This window comes from Ctenopharyngodon idella, chromosome 20, assembly GCF_019924925.1.
Source record: "Ctenopharyngodon idella isolate HZGC_01 chromosome 20, HZGC01, whole genome shotgun sequence".
NCBI classification, from domain to species: domain Eukaryota; kingdom Metazoa; phylum Chordata; class Actinopteri; order Cypriniformes; family Xenocyprididae; genus Ctenopharyngodon; species Ctenopharyngodon idella.
The window spans coordinates 24,623,406-24,645,565 of NC_067239.1; the positions used below are offsets into that span (position 1 = coordinate 24,623,406).

At 36.9% G+C, this 22,160-nt stretch overlaps 1 protein-coding gene across 1 annotated transcript in view; it reads left to right on the forward strand.

Moving 5' to 3' along the window:
* Positions 1-4,130: 4,130 nt before the first annotated feature.
* aig1 (androgen-induced 1 (H. sapiens)) overlaps positions 4,131-22,160 on the forward strand; it is a 42,098-nt gene continuing 24,068 nt past the window's right edge. The window contains exons 1-3 of the mRNA XM_051874849.1: positions 4,131-4,455; positions 10,285-10,440; positions 17,052-17,153. Coding sequence (XP_051730809.1) covers positions 4,315-4,455; positions 10,285-10,440; positions 17,052-17,153 — 399 coding nt within the window. The 5' untranslated portion in view covers positions 4,131-4,314. The remainder of the gene's footprint in view (positions 4,456-10,284; positions 10,441-17,051; positions 17,154-22,160) is intronic.

Sequence of the window (22,160 nt, forward strand, 5' to 3'; positions counted from 1 at the left end):
TTTACACAGCTCTCTGGCATACATGATTGGTCAATCGCGTGGCATTTTCAGCAATCTAGAGAAAGTTCCAAAAAGATCACCTCAGTCATGATGATAATTCTATTCTCATTCATTTGCCCTGTTGTTGGAAGTAGTACTTTAGCATTAGAATGGGGAAACCGATTGTCGGTACTACACAAGTCTGCGTGACATACTTAACACAAGCGTGTGAAGCCACAAGCGCTTGGCTAGCACACATACTGTACTTGCTTTTGGTTATGAACTGCATGCCGACACATTTTGCAAAGTTTGAGGTCGGTGATATTTTTTAATGTTTTTGAAATAGGTCTCTGCTCAAAAAGGCTGCATTTATTTGATAAAAAATACAGTAAAACAGTAATATTGTGAAATTACAATTTAAAATTAAGTTTTCCATTATAATATATTTTAAAATGTAATTTATTTTTGTAATAGCGAAGCTGATTTTTTTATCAGCCATTACTCCAGTCTTCAGTGTCACGTGATCTTTCACAAATCATTCTAATATAGCTAGTGATTTTGTGCTCAATAAACATTTCTTATTTTTATCAGTGTTGAAAACAGTTGTGCTGTTCATATGAATTTCAATTCATTTAGGCTACTTATTTGTATTCAAATTCTCATTCAAATTCTTACGGCATTAATAAAATCATTTTTCTTCATTAATTCGCGTTTGGTATTGCACTAGCCTACTTGATGAACTTGAATAAAACAAAGTTCTATGTGGCTTTCTAGTAGCTATACATGATTCTGATTGGTCGATCACGATCTAGACGAGTCAAGAGAACGTTCTAAAAAGATCCGATCTTGGTAAAATCTACCAACCGAATGCCAGCCTGCCAAGCACTCGTGTACTTGTGTAAAGTATATTTCTGGCCTAATGGCTTCTATTTGCTTTTTCAGACCTCTCTTATGATAACTGAACCATTATATCTTGTATCATACCCAAAATCCCTTTCAAGGAAAGTCTATTCACTCAGTGGCCATATTTGCAACAGAGGGGGCAGCTATTTCGGGCATTCTAAGACCAAGTCCTATCTACTTGAATGGGGGAATCCTGAAATCTCAAAAACTGCTTGGCGAACTCACAATTAAATTACATATTTCAAATCAGCAACAAAATCTGACATTAACTGTCCACTAAATTTTGTTTCTTATGCTCAAATAGCATTAAAAAAAGGCTTATTTTTCAGGTTACACGAGCCAATGCACAATGCGCCTCGTAAAATACGTACGAATTAATGTGAGATCAGGTTAAACCGTCTTTCTATATCTATAGTCTTTGATCATACCGCTGGCCCGCTCTTGCTTGTTTAATCCAAGCGCAAATTGTGCCATTGATTGTATTGAAAAATAGATTGTACAGTAATTAGACCAAAGAGGGCTTCAGTAGGCTATTACAGTAGGCCGATTGTTTTGCATATTAATGGCTTTTTTTTCTTAGTGGCAGTCTTAACATATTATACAGGCAAAATTATATAATTTCAACTCAAATCAATAGCCTACTTGATTTTTGCGTATTGAATTTATTTATTTAAGGAGTAGGCGTATAATGTACAATCATCCAGTTATTATCGCAAAAAAAAAAAAAAAAAACCCAAGAAAACCAAAACCGAAATAAAATCGATTGGCTGGGCTGACTAACCGTACACTACCCTTATTTTCTTAGCAAGCATGCTTTTCAAGTAAGAGATGGGGCGCCAAATCTGTTTTTTTTTTTGTTTTTTTTTAATAAACACATTTCACTGAGATCTACTCTTGCACATATTTTGGACTTGAAATCTGAGCTTCCCATGTCAGAGAGCTTGGGGCCAACTGAATGAGATGAAGTTTTGGGTTGCTGGTGGGCGCACTCATCTAGAACCACACGCACATGCATCTCACTCAAGTGCACTTACTGTGAACAAGCTTCCTCAGCTTTGGAAACTCTTGCACGCTCCCCACAGCTAACCACAAACTGTGGAGCGCTCCTGCACTCTGGCAGACCCCATCAAACCCCACAGTAGGTGAAGAGCCTGCACAGCAGTCAGCGTGCCTTATATTTTCTTTGCGTTTTCTCATTTTGCTCATGGGGCTCAGGTCGAGTTAGATAAATATGAGGTTTTGAATATTTCAGAGGAAAAAAAGGATTTTACACACATTATCTTGTGACCTGGTGTGTTTAAAATATAAAAAAGCAATAACATGCTGGTAATAAGTGGATTTGGCTGAGATAATATGGCATGTGAGTGACAGTAAGTCCAAACATGAAAGCGTCCAGTTTCATAATGCTATTTAAAATGTGAAGACTAAAGTTGCATATTTTATGCAGGTTATCCCTTTATTCTAAATAATAAAAAATACACTGTCTTAGGTAATATAGGGATAAACTTAGACGAGAACATATAGTCCAGGTCACAGGAATCACACTGGCCCCTGCAACGCTGCTTTAAGTGGAGTAGTTCTTTAATCCTCATTCTTCCATCCTCTTAATGGCTTGTTCTAGGAACCATTTGTGTGCCTGTGGCAAGGGATTTTCCACTGTAAACCTCTTTGGCTGCCTTATTGTATCATAATGTAGGTTTTATGGGGGCAATTTTTTTTTTTTTTTGTCTACTACTGTCTGACATCTCTCAAAAAGTGATGGACTCAAATGGGCAATTATAGGCTACAGTAATAGGCTACTATTAAAAAATGACCTGGTGAGAAAGGGTTATGTTTTTAAATGGTTTCATTCTATTCTGGTAACCTCTATGCCTGATTCTTATGGTGGTTTGAAACATTTTTGTGATTTTTTTTTAATTATTATTAAATAAAAGCTAGGTACAAATTTACTTTATCTAGAAATTAAATGAATCTTTTATTTCAGCCAATAATGGTGGAAATGTGTAACCTTTTTTTTTTTTTTTTTTTTTTTTTTTTTTTAGGTATAGGCCTACAGTATTCACCTTATTTTGCAGGTAAGGGCGCGGCCATTTGTAAATTTAAAGGGTTATTTCACCCAAAAATGAAAATTATGTCAGTAATTACTCACCCTCATGTCGTTCCACACCCGTAAGACCTTCGTTCTTCTTCGGAACACAAATTAAGATATTTTTGATAAAATCCAATGGCTCAGTGAGGCCTGCATCGCCAGCAATAACACTCCCTTTTTCAATGCCCATAAAGCTACTAAAAACATATTTAAAACAGTTCATGTGACTACAGTGGTTCAACCTTAATATTATAAAGCGATGAGAATACTTTTTGTGCGCCAAAAACAACAAAATAGCGACTTTATTTCACAATATCTAGTGATGGGTGATGAAGCTTCAAAGCTTTTTGAATAATTTGTTTCGAATCAGTGGTTCAGAGCGCCAAAATCCCATGATTTCAGTAAATGATTATTCGTTAGGCTTCTTTCACGTGACTCTGGCAGTTTGTTACGTGCTCCGAACCACTGATTCGAAACAAATGATTCATTAAGCTTCATGAAGCAGTGTTTTGAAATAGCACATCACTAGATATTGTTGAATAAAGTCGCTATTTTGTTATTTTTGGCGCACAAAAAGTATTCTAGTCGCTTTATAATATTATATTATGATGAACGAAGGTCTTATAGGTGTGGAACGACATGAGGGTGAGTAATTAATGACATAATTTTCATTTTTGGGTGAACTAACCCTTTAATGTGTCTGGCTTCCGTTGTCATTAGCTTTCGAGTTATTTTTAGCCGTCCAAAACTGCTCGTTATGCTGCTTGATATTGCAAACTGTTATTTATTACCATATTATTTCAATGTATTGTCTTAATTATAAACACGCTGGTTTGTAGCGCAAACAGTTTTACAGTTTACTGCACTTTGATGTTATTCCCCTTATTTCTCTATAGCGGCTAAGTCTCGCACATTCACGGAAAACACCTTACGTTAAAAAATAGGCCATAAAAAAAAACCATATTCACCGAGTAAAAAAGTGTGACCAAACAATGACCTTGAATAAATAGTTGATTATATGTTTCACCTAAATATTTTACACTATATTAGGACAGTAAATAAATCCAGAAAATGATTTGCCTAGTGAGAAACAAACGAAAAACACCAAATCTCCCAAACCCTCTACACAATGAGCATGCGCGAGCACAAAGAACAGTGACACACGAGCTGCTCTGCTCAGGCAGCGATGCTTGTTCCTATAGCAACAACCTCTCGCGCACATCCGCCGCCTCCACCAACGTCTCGCACGGATCCGCGCGACCCTCTCCTCCTCCCCACTGCATAACAGCATCCCTCTGTCAACAGGATATTTCCTGAGACGGAAATACGACGGGGGAAGGAAAATGGCGCTCATCCCATCACAGATCCTCAGAGTAGCGATACTCCTCTCTTATTTTTCTATCCTCTGCAATTACAAAGCCATAGACATGCCCGCGCATCAAACATACGGCGGTAGCTGGAAGTTTCTTACGTTCATAGATTTGGTAAGTGCATGTGCATCGTTCCCATGCAGTGCCTGATTATATATATGAGATCTCCATAATGTATTATATAGACAGGCCCCTGTTATGCTGAAATATGCCAGGTTCCTACAAAAAGGAATACAAACGCCAACACAAATTGTCTTACGTCATATTTACTGATCATTAAATGTTAATCACATGACGTAATGACTTTTTAAGTCTCTAACGATGATGTCATGCTTTTCATATCTCACATCCTCATTAATAATGAATTTTATTCTGAAGGATTGTGCTGAATAATGATCAGTTCTCCGGACAATTAGGAGGACAAATTAAGGATGCATACAAAGTTTTGAAATATAAATAGCAGCATCCTTGTCTTTTGTTCTGGCAGTCTGTTAGAGTAAATACAGGTCACATTAGGCGCCAGCATCTGTATGCACACACACATACGCATTGACTGTTATGACAGTCTGTGAGCCAATGACTCACATTTTCCACATAAACAGCCCATTTTCTCCCCCTTTTTCGAACAGTGATTTTTAATAGCAATAAAAGTTGTTTTGTTACACTTCACGTTTGCACATCTGGTCCAGTGCACTGTTTGCTATTTTTTTTTTTTATTCTTGTCTGGGAATAATTTCATGTACAGATATGTTAGCTTTTTAAAACTTATGCTCGTTCATAACACTTGTTATGATGTTTTCTCTAGCGCTCTAGTGACTGCATTACAATTGAAACATATACTATATTTCACAATATTACTGTTTTTATTGTATTTTGATCAAATAAATGCAGCCTTGGTGAGCATAAGCAACTTCAACTTCATTTAAAAACATTAAAACATTTTGAAAACTCAAAAAAATTCGAAACTCCAAATTTGAATGTACCAGCAGTGACTGCATTACTATTCGAATTCTATGTACACTGTAAAATTGTTTTATACATTGAAAATACAGTTATTTTCATACTTTTAATAACACAAATGACACTTTATATACGGTTTATATTAAAGGGGTCATATAATGCCACTTTTACAAGATGTAAAATAAGTCTCTGATGTCCCCAGATTGTGTATGTGAAGTTTTAGCTCAAAATACCCCACAGATCATTTTTTATAGCATGTTGAATTTTTCACTTTTCGAGTGCTCTGTTTTTGTGTGTGTCCCTTTAAATGCAAATGACCTGAAGAGGGCGGAGTTTCAAGAGCTCATGTTAGCAGCGCTGATTACCTCACGCAGACTCACTGAAAATGTCAGAAACTGTTCAGCCTTTTATGTTCAAACCGGAGTCAGACAATGATGGAGAGACTCAAGAAGAAGTGACAACATGTAGAATGCAACATGACGTTTCTGAATGGTTAGTTGATGAATTTATGTAGCTGATGTGGTTAACTATCTTAAAGTTATTGATTGCATATTCTGTCATGATAATCTATAAATCGCTCGTGTGGGAACTGCCAGAGAATATATGCTGCATGAAGATAGAACAGGTATAGTTTAGTTTAATTACAGTTATAACTTATGTTGTCATCTCGCTTTTATGACATGCTATTGCATTTGTGTTACGTACTGTATTGCAATAACATAGCCTCAGCCCTTTGTTGCGTGTTCTCGGGGGCAGGGTTTATGTAAATTTTAGGGTTAGTGATGTCACCAACCCGGGAAGAAGCTCGTTGTAGTCCCTACCAGCCGTTTGTTGTAGTCTTTAAACAGAGAATTCTTTAAAAGAAAATATCTCCCTTTGCATTGAACTTCGAGCATTATAACTTTGCAGATGTTGTTAATGCTCTAACAGCAACATCACACACTAAGTAAAGTTAAAAAAAAGTGAAATCGCAATGAACCACCCTTTTAATGTTACATTAATAAACGCTTTCATTGTCTGTAAACACAGAAGAACTGGAATCACTTTCACCACAACCATAGAGAGATAGGGAAGTGAGTTATTGTTTATGCTGCTTTGTGTTATAGTAAAAAGATTAATTATGACAGCATTTAAGGACCTCTGACACCAATCAACCTGGATGATGGGGCTGTGTGAAACTAATATTAGAACAGACGATAAACACATGTCACATTCAGAAAGACAGATTATCTCATCTTGGCACAAGAAATGCAAGTACGCCTGGATCAAATACTTTTCGCTGTAATATCCACAACTGATATACTCCACTGTAGCATTATTAACACTCTAAGTAACTACTATTGTGCCAACTGTGCCACTTTGATTTCAGCCATTTATGTTTTCGTCAGGCCTCATTAATTATTAAATTTAGGGGTTTAGATTTGACTTTCCATTATCACAATAGGACACTTGAAGAGCCCGGCATTGAGTTGAGCTCTCGGTGTCAGACATAAAGTGCCTGGTCAAGTGTGGCCGAAAGCTTTCAGTGATCTGACAATGAGATACCCATGGATTAATTAGCAGAGTTTAATTAGCACAGATGCACAGGTTTTCTGAGTGTATCATTACTGTGATGAAAGGCAGTCTATATTTTTATGAGGGCAGTTGCTATGCTGCAAACGCTTTGCAACTATAATTATAAATTGAAATGATGCATTTGAACGCATAGCTTCTGAACTACAAGTGCACATAGTTTTATGACATTTATTTGAACATGAATGCAATATTACCTTAATTTTCTTACAGTATACTGTAGCAGCAGTCTGTTGTTTGATAAGAAGTGAGGTTTCCTAGCCCAATTATTATTATTCCCAGCCTCAAACAAGCAATTCACTAGATTTCATGGAGACTTGAATCTCAGTCCAGGAATCCTTGTGGTTGTTTATAAGCACAAAATAAGGCTTTGTATAGCTAATAAATGATTTTATGCCTCTTTTGGCTTCATGTCCTCACACTGAGGCTGTTTTTTAAATCTCAAATGATGCGAGAAAAGGATCGATGTCCATTTTTAGCTCAGCTAAAGCGAAGATCAAAAGCATTAGTGAGGGTAGAGTAAGAAAAATAGATCATTTTAGGCGGCTGGTAATAGGGATTTAAGACTTTTCCAATAAAAGATTGGTTTTGAACAAATCGAACATTTATATGAAGCCTTAGCAGGGCTTCTCCTGTCTTCAGACACCAGGAAACAAATTTAGGAGCAGAAAGATAATGAGGAATGAAATATTAAAGAGTGTATTAATGGGAGACTTTTTTGCATGTTGGATATCTGTGGAGGAGATATAATAAAGAAACCCTCATAATTCCATAATGTCTTTCCATCGTAAATTAATGTCAAAGCAATCTCCTAACACTCATCACGAATGTTCACTAATGGAAAATGGACTAAAAAAAGACATATTAGCTTAACACAAGAAATAGGTTATGGAGGAAAGGTTGTGTATTAAATCATTTCAATGGCAGTTTTCTTGTGGCCTGTCATGCATTGTAACATTTTAAAGCATGTCAACTGTATCAGTATATTGTTCTGTTTTCTGTGATGTGAGTTTGTTTGCTCTTGGAAAATGATGGCACTTAGAAATACTCATATTCTATTTTGAGACAACCAACGATGAATGCATGGCTTTCATCAAGTTTCCCTTCAACTTCCCTCTTGTGTTCCTTTTAAAAGACAGCTTTGATTTTTGTGTCAATGAAAGGCCTTCAGAAAAAAAAGAGGAAATTTAATTTATTTATTTATATTAAAAAAAAAAAAAGCTTTACCTGCTATTTTCAGTTAGGGCCTCAAATACAGCTAAATATACAGTTTGTATTTCCATAAACCAACATAAATATTTCATTTTCTACAAACTGCCATTCTTGGCTCATTTTCAGTCAGACTTGTGAATTCAGTGAATTGTTAACTGGAGACTCGCTCTGACCGGATCATTTGAATCAGTTAGTTGTTGAATCTATGCAATCAGATAGGTCCAATTCTTAAATTAATCATTCAGATTTGCAAACCCATTTAACGGGTTAATTTAAGAGAATCAGCTCGTTCACAAGTAAAATAACAAAGAACAACATATTTTTATGAAATGTCGTGGAGTTAAAAGTATGTTATTATGCTTTGGAATGTAGTGAAGGAAAAGGAAAAGTTTCTCAAAATAAAAATACTCTGATAAAGTACAGATACTTGAAAAATGTTCTCAAGTACAGTAACGAAGATGTACTCTTTACTCCAATACATTTGTAATGACTAATTTGAAGGCAGCATAGATGTATCCTTCAATATCTTGCAATTCTGTGCGTTCCATTCTGTGACAATTAAGCAAAAAAAAATAAAGATGGTGTCTGAAAGTTGTGGTTGGTGGTCAGGTTGTGTGTAAATGCATGTTTTTGATCAATATTTTCCATTTCTGATGTCATTTCTAGCAAGAAATTACTATTGTAGTAATTAAATATTTTCTTAGTTTTCACCAAAGCTCGCTATGTTTTGCTGTAGATCATTAAACGTTACTCTACCTCAGAAGCTTGTCTGAAATCAGTTTTGTGAGGTACCTTCTTGCGAAAACGCTGCCTACAAATTCATTGTCTGATAAAGCAGCAAGGCAACAAGTCAGCTGCCTAACTTTTACATTTTTCATGGCACCTAACTTTTTCTGCAGCAGTTTATTTCTGCTACAAAAGAAGCGATATCGCCATCTATAGGGCATTGAAAGTACTATATTTTGTGCGTTTTTCCCTTATTCACCCAAACTTGTCAACAAGGCTACTTTACTCAAATGTGAGTGTATTAGCAGGTAGTTGTTGAATCACGGGTGTTTCATATATTAAATGAGAACATGGCTGCAGCCAGGGATGATGCCGAAACTAGCACATCCAGAGCAAGTAGACTTTGACTATTTGATTTTACTTAACAAAATTTTATTTATCTGTTATGCTGAAGAAACCTTTTTGAAAGATGTCCTTTTTAAGCTTAAAGGGTTAGTTCACCCGAAAATGAAATTTCTGTCATTAAGTACTCGCCCTCATGTCGTCCCAAACACATAAGACCTTCATTTGTCTTCAGAACACCAATTAAGATATTTTTGATGAAATCTGAGGGTATCTGATCCACACATAGGCAGCAACGCATGCATCGTGCTGCTCACGTGACCAGAGCCAGCCAGGAAGTAAACAATGAAGCTCTGCTACGAAAATAGCGTAGCAGTATGACGGGACAGACGGATTTGTTGAATAAATTTTTTTTGTTTTGTTTTTGCGCACAAAATGTATTCTCGTTGTTTCGTAATATTAAGGTTGAACCACTGTAGTCACGTCGACGGTTTTAACGATGTCTTTAGTGCCTTTCTGGACTTCAAAAGGTGCAATGTCGTTGCTGCCTATGTGTGGATTATATACCTCTCGGATTTCATCAAAAATATCTTAATTTGTGTTCCGAAGACAAACTAAGGTCTTACAGGTTTGGGACGACATGAGGGTGAGTACTTAATGACCGAAATTTCATTTTTGTGTGTACTAACCCTTTAAGTGAGACTTGAGTGTTTGTAGACGTTTAAGAGGCTGTTGTCGACCTTGATTTATTGCAATATTGAGGTGTTCAGTTTTATTTTTTTATTTCGATTTTAGAAAATAAACGTGATTGCTGCAGTCCTCACAAGTTAACCATTTCTTATTTTTCACTGGCATGTCTCTTACTGTAGATGTTGAGGACTAGTGCATCTTTGAGCCTACATTCAGTATGAGTAAAATACTTAAGTAGTGTTAAAATCAGATACTCTAAGACATTTACTCAAGTGATATTGGAATTGGTGACTTGTAATGGAGTCATTTTCGCTGTAAGGTATCTCTACTTTTACTTAAGTATGGTTTTCAGGTACACTTTACACCTTACAAATCTGCCCCCTTTCTTAGGTATACTACATTACTCTTTCCTAACCAGTATTTTATGATTCTCTATCTCAGGTCATTCAGGCGGTGTTCTTTGGAGTGTGTGTCCTGACGGACCTCTCAAGCCTTTTGACAAAAGGCAGTGCCAGTATGGAGCAAGAGAGACAGTTGAGGAAGCTGATTGGCTTACGAGACTGGATGATGGCTGTTCTGGCCTTTCCCGTTGGTGTGGTATGTATAAATCACCAATCAGATTTCCCATTTTGCATATGTACACTAACTGACTAAGATCCATAAAAATACACTTTATTTGTGTTAGTTGGACCTACATCCGGAGATTATGGGCAGTGCTGCAGGCTCAGTGAGAATATGTTGATGTTCAGATAACATCAATGCTTAGGATCAACATTGAAAATTGGATTGAAATTGAATAAAAACACCAATGTGGCCAATTTTCTAAGTAAAATAATGCAGTGATCCAGATTATTTCTAATCTAAAGTTTGGAAAATCTTCAGCTTTTATATAAGCCTGTACATATATGTAAACATTGTACTTTTTTTATACAGAAAATCAGAAAAAGTAATTGGCTGAAGGTGACTTATGGTGCGGTTAGTTTAAAGTGTGTGAACCTACCGTAAACTCTCTGAGCCATCAAGTTCAATTGTTAATGTGGGAAAGAAAAAAACAGTACTGTAACGGAACATGAATGCAATACTTTGTCTGGAGCTGCCCTTCCCCTCCCACACATGTCATTGACATTAAGATGTCTGCAACCACAGGAAAACAGAGGCAACTGTTCAAAACTTGTTTCAAGCAATCATTCACTGGATCTAAGAAAGGAGGGTTGTGTATTGAGTACATTTATAGAGGATGCCAAAGGTAATAATACTGCTTGCTGCAAATGTATGACCAATGTTTTAATATTTTTGCAACTTAGCAATTTTCAATGCCATTCTGTTTTAACAGTTTGGGGTCAGTATATATTTTTTTTAATGTTTTTGAAAAAAGTCTCTTACAGGGCTGTCTTTATTTGATCAAAACAGTAATATTGTGAAATTATTATAAAAAATGCTTTCTATTTTAATAAATATTTAATACATTGCAAAGCTGAATTTTCAGCATCTATTACTCCAGTCTTCAGTGTCACATGATCCTTCAGAAATCATTCTAATATGCTGATTTGGTGCTCAGGAAACATTTCTTATTATTATCAAAGTTAAAAAACAGTTTTACTGCTTAATATTTCTGTGGAAACCATGATACATTTTCAGGACCCTTTAATGAATAGAAAGTTCTAAAGAACAGCATTTAGGCTGTGTGTCCAGCAAAGTGTTTTTTTCCCAAGGCTTGCATATTTTTCCCATTGTCTTTAATGGGAGCACCGCATTTTTAAAATGGCAGCGTGACGAGGTGCTGAGCGTCTATTTCACACTAAGCGTTTTTTACCGGTCGCTGAGAGTTGAAGAATCTTCAACTTTGGGTAAAACACAGTGCTCATCACTGTCACTTTTTACCCAGCCGTTCAGTCAAAGGAGGGGCGGGACAAATACCACACCAACCAACCGCCACATCCTGCTTGTACAACATATAACAAACAACAACAAGCACATCTCTTTATCCAAAAGTAGTGTCATAGCATTCATGTTGAAAAAATGATTTTTTTTTTCTTTAAAAAGAATGTATTAACCCCAAAATGTATTTTAAAAATCACATTTTACAATAAATGTAAGTCTCTCTAAATAAAACAAGCAAACTAAACAAAATGACAAACACAAGACACATATGACATAAAATCAACAGTATTGTCCAGAGTTATGGATTAGCATGTGTGCAGTCCAATTCCAATATTTACTGTGTTTTGTCTTTTTTGTAGGGCAGAATAAACACTAGGTACCTTTAGATCTGTATTTAGACCATCAAAACAGTGAATCATCGCATTCCTTAAAAGGTATAAGCCTGCAGGTCAGGTCAGACAGCATCTGTATTCTCTCAGCATATACCACTATATCTGGACACATCAACACATGCTGCTTTGAATAAGGGGACTATACAGACACCAATACGCATTGTCTTAAATGTACATCTCGTTTGCTTTGCAAATCCCTAGTCATCTATCTGGCACTGCCACAAAATCAGCTGTGCAATAAAATCCCGTCCTGCAAAGTGGAGAAGGAAACACTGTGTTGTTTCTGTTTTGTGTGTGTCAGCGATGACTATCAGATAATTACATGGAAAATATTTAAATTGTGGTCACAAATGTCTTGCTTTGTCTCTGGCTGGCTAAAGATCTTTTAATATTGCATGGCACAATGTTATTGAAGAGTTTAAGATGTCAAATGACAGTGTCAAAGTGACTTAAACCTTAAGTGGAAAGAAAATCGACTCTGCTCATTTCATTTTAATGAAAGAGACACAGGCAATCTCCTTACATTGCAAGGGATCACTAATAATAGAACCCTTTTCTTCATATAAATAAAGTAAAGTACATTTTGAAGTGTGCAAGTATCTTATGACCAGACTAAATAAGCACTTTGTTTTTTATAATTTTCCTTACTGTTTTGGGGGGAATTCTTCAACTTATTTAAAATAGCTTATTTTTATGTTCATATTAAAGGTCATCTCTGTGTGTATTATATTTTAAAATAAACTGTTCAGTTTGGAATAATTAAAATTTGGCAATAGATGCTATTTACACTAAGTGCAAATAGTGATAGATGTTATTTACACTGAAAATAGCATATTTTCTTAGCGATATGCTATTTACACTAGGTGAAAATAGATTATATTTACACCATGGAAAAGTATCAGTTCTTTGCAATAAGAGTAAATAGTAATTAGATGCTATTTATACTTTATATTGGCAGACACTATTGGCACCTCAATATTTTTGTACATTAACAGGATGCAATAATATCATAGAGTGTAAATGATTATATTTATTGAAATTATTAAATGGATGCTGCCTTATTGGGAAAAATGAAATCCTCCCTACACCTTCCCCTAACCCTACCCAATAAACACTTTTAATATTATTAAACACTCGTTCACAGTTTATTTCCACTTTTAGAACATTATTATCATTTTTATTGAAAATAAATGCGAGCTCGGCAAAAGGTGGATTCAAGCCCGCACTGATCGCGTTAAAAACCAGATCTGCGAGCCTTACTCGCTACCGCTGTGCCACTGAAGATGTTGAATTCTGCATGTCTTGACTTATCCAACCAGACATTGGTGGGTGGAGCTAGTGTAAATAGCGTTGTTAAATAGTGTTTTTGAAAGAAGTCTCTTATGCTTAGCACGGCTGCATTTATTTTAACAAAAAGTACAGAAATACAGCAAAAACAGTAATATTTTGAAAAATTATTACTGAATCTAAAATAACTTTTTCTATTTTAATATATTTTTAAATGTAATTTATTCTTGTAATGGCAAAGCTGAATTTTCAGGATCATTACTCAAGTCTTCAGTGTCACATGATCCTTCAGAAATCATTCTAATATGCTGAATCAATTATTATTGGTGCTCAATTATTAATAATGGTTCTTATTATTATCAATGTTGAAAACTGTTTGCAGCTTAATTTTTTATGGAATGATTCATTTTGTCAAGATTCTTTGAAGAATAGAAAGTTCACAAGAACAGCAACTCAGCATATTAGAATGATTTCTGAAAAATCATGTGACACTTTGACTGAAAGTGTATATATTTGTTTGTTTTTTTTAAATATAATATTAATATAACATTTTAAATATAATAAACATAGACATGCAGCTTTGACCGTTGCATCAATCTGTGGATATTTGCAGAACTTGTGGTTGCAGATTCTCAGCAGGGCTTAACGAGATGGCAGACAGAGGATGCTTCCTTGTTAGCTTGTAAAAAACTTAGCAGCCAGACAGCCATGATACAAACACAAAATAGATGCTTGACTTGGCCCTGGCCCTCAGTCTAAGAGCTGGGTATGAGGCTCAGCTAACAGCCATCACAATGAGCATCATTAGTGCTGAGGTTAATATTGGGAAACGGGCTCTACTGTGTTTGAGTGATATGCATACTTTGTTAGCTTTAGCCAGGATATTTCCTGACACCTATTAGTGGTATGTGTGTCTTGCTGATATCCACTCTTCTGAGATACAATGGGACCGAATTCTGCTCCATCTGCCTGATGACCTTAGACTATACAGTATGTCAGATGACAGGTTGAAATTTCCCAGTCCAGCTAGTTTGGCTGGATAATAGAGAAGGTTTGCCGCGTTCTATGTGGTTCATCCACAGTGCCCAGTGAGAGTGCATGGAACAGGCAAATCCAAATAAACCACCTGTCCGGCAATGAACTTATTTAACTTGCGCTTTCAAAATGAAGCCCAACGTTTACTTGAAATATGCTTCAAAAGCACAACAGATCCTTTCACAAGGCCTGTCCTCACAGTGCCGCCTGTTTATTTGGGTATGGTGACCATCATCCAAGCCCTTACTGGAAACAAAAATCCTGCAAAATAATCGGAGACACCCAAACCAAACAGAAATCTGTCACACCCATAAATGAGACCGATTAATGCAAATACGTTTGAGCAGTTCAGGATTACAGCAGGGGAAGTGAAATTCCTCCTCGGAGAGCCTAGGACTTCAAACGCTCTTTCACAAGGCCTGCATGCTCCACACCAACGTGCCTGTTTTTTAACAGCGTGTATGATGTCCTCATCATCTTAACACTGTCCTTTTTCACAGAAGGCATCTGTAGCTCCAAGTAAGTGCTGGATAAAAGCAAGGAAGAAGAAGTCAGCTCTCAGGGATTAATTATGGTATGCTGATATGAAAATATGAGCTCTCTGTGTTAGTTTGCTGTGCTCATGGCTGGTTTTAGTGCTTGTCAGTGTTTTGCGCAGAGATTGTGTCCTCTAGATTGGGAATCAAAGAGGATATTAGACAAGTTAGACTTTTCAGCATAATGAGATGTGCCGGCATGAGGCGGGAGTTCGGCAGTCTGCCCGAAGACCTGCTGGGAATCTGGGGGTGAGGAATGGGCTCAATTTAAAATCTTTGCGGGGAGTGAGAAGTCTTAAAAAGTTATGAAGTTCCTCTAAAGATAAAATGTAGTTGCAGTTTCTCTTTTTGAGCTAATTTCAAGAGAGTCAACGACGGAGATGGCTGATACATGACATACAAGAATCAATTACTATTGTAAAGCTTGTCCTGCGGAGAGTGAGAGGTCTAAAAAAGTTATGAAGTTCCCCTGAAAATAAAACATAATTGCATTTTCTCTTTTTGAGCTAATTTCAAGTAAGTCAACGACAGAGATGGCCGACACCCGACATACAATAATCAATTACTATTGTAAAGCTTGTCCTGTGCTGAATCATATAATGCTATTTAGTCATAGGAAAGAGCTTTAGCAGTGTTAATGTTTAGCCATAGAGCTCAGGAATAATCACAAACATGTCCAGTAGTATATATATATATATATATATACACACTGATCAGGCATAGCATTATGACCACCTTCCTAAAATTGTGTTGGTCCCTCTTTTGCTGCCAAAACAGCCCTGACCCGTCGAGGCATGGACTCCACTCGACCCCTGAAGGTGTGCTGTGGTATCTGACACCAAGATGTTAGCAACTGATCATTAACTTCTTAAGTCCTGTAAGTTGTGAGGTGGGGCCTCCATGGATAGGACTTGTATGTTCTGCACATCCCATAGATGCTCGTTTGGATTGAGATCTGGGGAATTTGGAGGCCAAGTCAACACCTCAAACTTGTTGTTGCGCTCCTCAAACCATTCCTGAACCATTTTTGCTTTGTGGCATGGCGCATTGTCCTGCTGAAAGAGGCCACAGCCACCAGGGAACACCGTTTCCATGAAAGGGTGTACATGGTCTGCAACAATGCTTAGGTAGGTGGTACGTGTCAAAATAACATCCACATGGATGGCAGCACCCAAGGTTTCCCAGCAGAACATTGCCCAAAGCATCACACTGCCTCCACCGGCTTGCCTTCTTCCCATAGTGCATCCTGGTGCCATGTGTTCCCCAGGTAAGCGACGCACACGCACCCGGCCATCCACGTGATGTAAAAGAAAACGTGATTCATCAGACCAGGCCACCTTCTTCCATTGCTCCGTGGTCCAGTTCTGATGCTCACATGCGCACTGTTGGCGCTTTCGGCGGTGGACAGGGGTCAGCATGGGCACCCTGACTGGTCTGCGGCTATGCAGCCCCACATGCATCAAACTGTGATGCACTGTGTATTCTGACACCTTTCTATCAGAACCAGCATTAACTTCTTGAGCAATTTGAGCTATAGTAGCTCGTCTGTTGGATCGGACCCCACGGGCCAGCCTTCGCTCCCCTCGTGCATCACTGAGCCTTGGTCGCCCATGACCCTGTCGCCGGTTCACCACTGTTCCTTCCACTGGACCATTTTTGATAGATACTGACCACTGCAGACCGGGAACACTCCACAAGAGCTGCAGTTTTGGAGATGCTCTGACCCAGTCGTCTAGCCATCACAATTTGGCCCTTGTCAAACTCGCTCAAATCCTTACGCTTGCCCATTTTTCCTGCTTCTAACACATCAACTTTAAGGACAAAATGTTCACTTGCTGCCTAATATATGCCACCCACTAACAGGTGCCGTGATGAAAAGATAATCAGTGTTATTCACTTCACCTGTCAGTGGTCATAATGTAATGCCTGATTGGTGTATATACTATACACACAGTATATTTTTACACATACATAAAATAAATTAAGAAATTTTCATATATATTTATATATATATATACAGATTTTTTTTGTGATCTGATGATTATTTATCAGTTGCGTCTTTCTTTTCTGTTTGCAGTTTGTGGTGACTATGTTCTGGGCTCTTTACCTATATGACAGAGATTTGGTTTACCCAAGACTCCTGGACAACTTTATACCACAGTGGCTAAACCATGGCATGGTGAGTGGGAAATGTTTTCTTTCTCTTTCTTTCTTTCTTTCTTTCTTTCTTGAAAGTATAAGACTGTACTATATTTCACTCTCAGACAGGAACAAAAGAAAAAGTACATTTTGTTCTTTATAATCTCTTGGGCCACATTGACATCAGTTGTGGAAATGGCAGTTGTTGTGCAATTGTTCATTTCAATCAGGTGGAACAAAAGATCTAAGGTGGGGTCAGATAGTGGCAGGTCTTGTTTTTATGACAGGTTCTGAATTGACGTGTGGTGGCATTATTGTCTGTTGTGTAATTCCAGTAGCAAATAGCAAATGTATCTCTGTTAGCATCAGTGAGCAGGAATGTTTACATGAACATATTGTTATGAATGCATCATTAATGTATCTACAGAACTGAAAATACTTCACTGCAATTAGTCTAGAAGAGTCTCCACAAGAGATATTTAATAACCTAAATGCTTCCATATTGAATCCTTCTTTAATCTGCTGAAGTGGCCTCGACGAAAGAGGTTTTGGGACCTAGAGGCTTCTGATAGATTGATAGGAAATACAGCTCAGAATGAGGCTATTACTGGAAACGTGGTTGAATGTCTTAGTCGTCGCTAATCACAGGATGTATTCAGTTGACTTGGGTATAGCCCGGGGCCAATGACAACACACGTAGCGGTTGCTAGGGAAACATGTCTCGGTTATTAATCAAAATGAATGTAACCTTTGAGCCTAATCAGAAATCGCCTCTATCTTTAATGTGCAGTGGCATTGTGAAATCATATGCAATTGGATTTTCCGCAGGGTTTTTAAACCTTTCAACATTTGTCATTAATACACATTAGAGAGTATGTGATTTTTTTTTTTTTTTTAGGTTTGGTTTTTAGGTATGTGCTAAAAACGTACATTTCTTTGCTTCATTTTCCCCTAATGTTAGATCAGTGATTATCAACTGGTGGATTGTGACCTAAAAATGAGTTGAGAGTCTGATCTGGTCAAGGACAGCAGGGAAAAAGCAATGCAAATAATAAAAACTAAATGCAAATGTAAAAGCTATGATAATACATTGTTAGGATAAAAAGAAAAAAAATGGTCCAACCCCAAATTCACATCATTAGTTGAGCCGATAATGCTAATTCAGGGTTTTCAATGAAGAGAATGCTCTTTCCTGCTAGTCTGTGGTTTTTTCCAGCCAGTGAAGCTGCAGAGGTCTTGTGATCAGTACAGTTGGACTGCAGAGGGTTGACCCACGGGAGAGAACTACCTTCCAGCTGAGAACAATTTGTGCTATGCAAAACGTTCCAGATTATCCCGCCTGCGACCGAAAGAGGGTTACTCCATTGTAAATATTTTGAAGCATTCCATGGTACCACATTTGTTTGTTTACCCATGCTGCCATGGCAACAGTCTTCTGTTCACTGGCTGCTCTGACAAAGAAACAGTGATTAAGCCTTGTTACTGTTTTAGGCAGAATCAGGCACAATCAAAGTCGAATCCGAGCTGTGGCCCCAGCATTTGTACTAGAGATAGACAGATTATCAATGTGGTAATTATGAAAAATATTATAAAAATGAAGACCATTTAGACTGCAAAACAACTTTGCATAAATAGAAATAATAATAATTTTCTTAAAATTATAAAATTTATTTACTTACATAAATTATAACAATAAAAATATAATATTAAAAAATAAATATGAAAAATATATTTAAAAATGGAGCCAGTTTAGACTGCAAAACAACTTTGAATAAATAGAAATAATAATAATAATAATACATTTCTATAAAATGAATTTATCAACTAACACATAACAATAAAAATATTATTAAAAAATAAATATGAAAAACAAAAAATGAAGATCATTTAGACTGCAAAACAATCATAGCAATTATTGCTATCATAAATTATAACAATACAATTATAATATTAACTAAATGATTAATAGATTACAATGTTGATATAAGAATTCGTATTTTAATATAATAATAATACTTATTATTATTATGTTTTCTATTGTTGTAGCCTAATGATCATTTAGTTATTGTGTCAAAACACAAATATAACAAATCGATTTGGCATATTGGTATCAAAAACTTGTATATATCGATCTATCTCTAATTTATGCCATGATGTGCCCATCAGTGAAACCCCCACATCAGGGCATTTATGAATCCTTTACACCTTGATGCACTGAAAGAGAGAGAGAGAAACTGCTTTTCACAGGCTTCCTTAGAAATTAGGCCACAACAAACTATAATAGAGCTGGGCGACTGCTCCTTTTAAGTCATTGATTCTGAATACACTAGACATATTTATAGTTATTCTGGTGCAAACAGCTCATAGCTACAAAGTCCTTTAAAACTGTCAGTGACTCTCTAGATATATGCAGACACATGCAAATATTTGTGAATATTAATCACATCACTAGAATTTGAAAACTTTGTCTCAGTAAGTGCAGACAGGAAGTGACATGAAAAGATGAGACAAAAAACACTATATTTCCCCCAAGTGACAAGGGAAAGGACATTTTCCCTGTTTTGAAGCTGTCAACGGCATAGCTGTATATTTGGCAAGCCTATCAAGACTCATAATGTGGTGATAACAATCAAAACAGAGCCACTTCAATAGTACTTAAAGAGGCCGCTACTAAACTTTCATGGCATCATCGGGAGGCAGTTTACCTGCGTCAAAGTATCTGTGACAATAATCCCATCTCTGCTTTGTGATTACTCCGCTGCAGAGAGAGGCCTGTCAGAAGAGCGTTGCGCTGCTCTAATGTTAATGCCAGTGGTCTCCCGCTGAGCAGCCACCACGTTCAAAGCGAATCGTTCCAAATGCATACCACAAATAAACATCTTAAACCTGCTTAGACAAAACACCACTGCTGCACATCTCAAAATAAAAGCACAAAAGAATCAGAGAGGCCGACTTCCCACGTGAAGGTATTTTCTGGACTAGCCTAGCTCAGTCTGAGCTCTTAGCGTTAACTTTCCTCATATTTAATTCAGCAGGTAGCTTTTAAACGATACAGGTCATTGTGCTCGGGGGCTTTTATGACTGATTACCTGTGGTAAACAACCCCAAGTTCTCCGTCGCTCCTTTATTCACACTGCTAATTGTTCGGGGGAAACAAACACGATACACAGCCATTCCTTTTCCACGGCGTGACCTTGAACGCACTTGATTCTGCTAATTAATCATGCAGTAAGTTCAAAGACAAAGTCATCAATATTTATGAGCAACTAACAGTTTCAAAACCTTCAAAAACATTTATTGCTGCAACAGAGAACAGGAATTTTTACATAAGTATCCCATTTAACCAAGCATTATAGGTCAGTAATGAATTCCAGTTGCAATTCCAGCCTGTAAAGAAAAACTCACACTGAGAGGAACCAGACTTTGCAGACTCCTCTTTTTTTTTAATTGTCTCTCAACCTGTCAAAGGCATTTCTCAACAATTCCTTCTTCTGGATTTGTGGGATGTTATTTAGAGTAGAAAATAGCTGTGCTCACAGGCCAATTTGAAGAGTGCTCTCCTTTGAAAATTGTCTCTAACTGTACGCTCCCGCTGCGACCACCAGTATGTTTAGACTGCGGGGATAAGTGTTTCACCATTTACAGTAACAAGAATCCTTCCTCCGAAAGAGAGGAGAAATACATCCATGTGACTGAAATCGATCAATGTCACAGTCCATGACTGTGCTAAACTGATCCGGGCTTCGGATGCACTCCAGTGGTGTTTTCTCTGCTTCTAATAACATGTTTGGTTTGCCACTGTCAGAGGAACCTCAGACAGACTAGTTTCTGCTTAACCAAAGGTATTACCCACCGTCTTTAGGATACCGCAAGGATAAGAACCAGATGTCAGAGCATATCAGACATTTTTCAGGATCTGTTACACTTTACACTTTTATAAAAAAAAATATGTCACTCGCTGTATAAAATAATTTTCATGATTTAACATTTTTTCTTTTGTCAAATCAACTTAGATAATTAATGTGGTTCAGATAACATAATATTTTGAGTTTCTATTGATTAAACCAATCGCCTTCATTGTATTAACTTAAATTTTTAATTTCAATGAACTCAACATTTTAGGGCAACCATGTAACTTACTTTTTTAATTTAAAGGGTTATTTCACCCAAAAATGAAATTTCTGTCATTAATTACTCACCCTCATGTCGTTCCACACCCTGTAAGACCTTCGTTCATCTTCGGAACACAAATTAAGATATTTTTGATAAAATCCAATGGCTCAGTGAGGCCTGCATTGACAGCAAGATAATTAACACTTTCACATGCCCAGAAAGTTTCCAAAGACATATTTAAAACAGTTCATGTGACTACAGTGGTTCAACCGACGAGAATACAACCGACGTGGTACAAGCGACGAGAATACTTTTTGTGCGCCAAAACCCCCCAAAAATAATGACTTTATTCAACAATATCTAGTGATGGGCAATTTCAAAACACTGCTTCATGAAGCTTCGAAGCTTTACGAATCTTTTGTTTCGAATCAGTGGTTCGGAGCGTGCATCAAACTGCCAAAGTCACATGAACCATTGAAATTTCGAAATGTTTGTGACATAACAAAGCCTCGCTTACTGAAATCATGTGACTTTGGCAGTTGACACATGCTCTGAACCACTGATTCGAAGCTTCATGAAGCAGTGTTTTGAAATCGCCCATCACTAGATATTGTTGAATAAAGTCGTTATTTTGTTTTGTTTTTGGCACACAAAAAGTATTCTCGTCGCTTCATAACATTAAGGTTGAACCACTGTAGTGACATGAACTGTTTTAAATTTGTCTTTAGTACCTTTCTGAGCATTGAAAATGTTAATTATCTTGCTAGGCAATGGAGGCCTCACTGAGCCATCGGATTTTATCAAAAATATATTAATTTGTGTTCTGAAGATGAACGAATGTCTTACGGGTGTGGAACGACATGAGGGTGAGTAATTAATGACAGAAATTTCATTTTTGGGTGAACTAACCCTTTAAATCAACAATTCTTTGTTT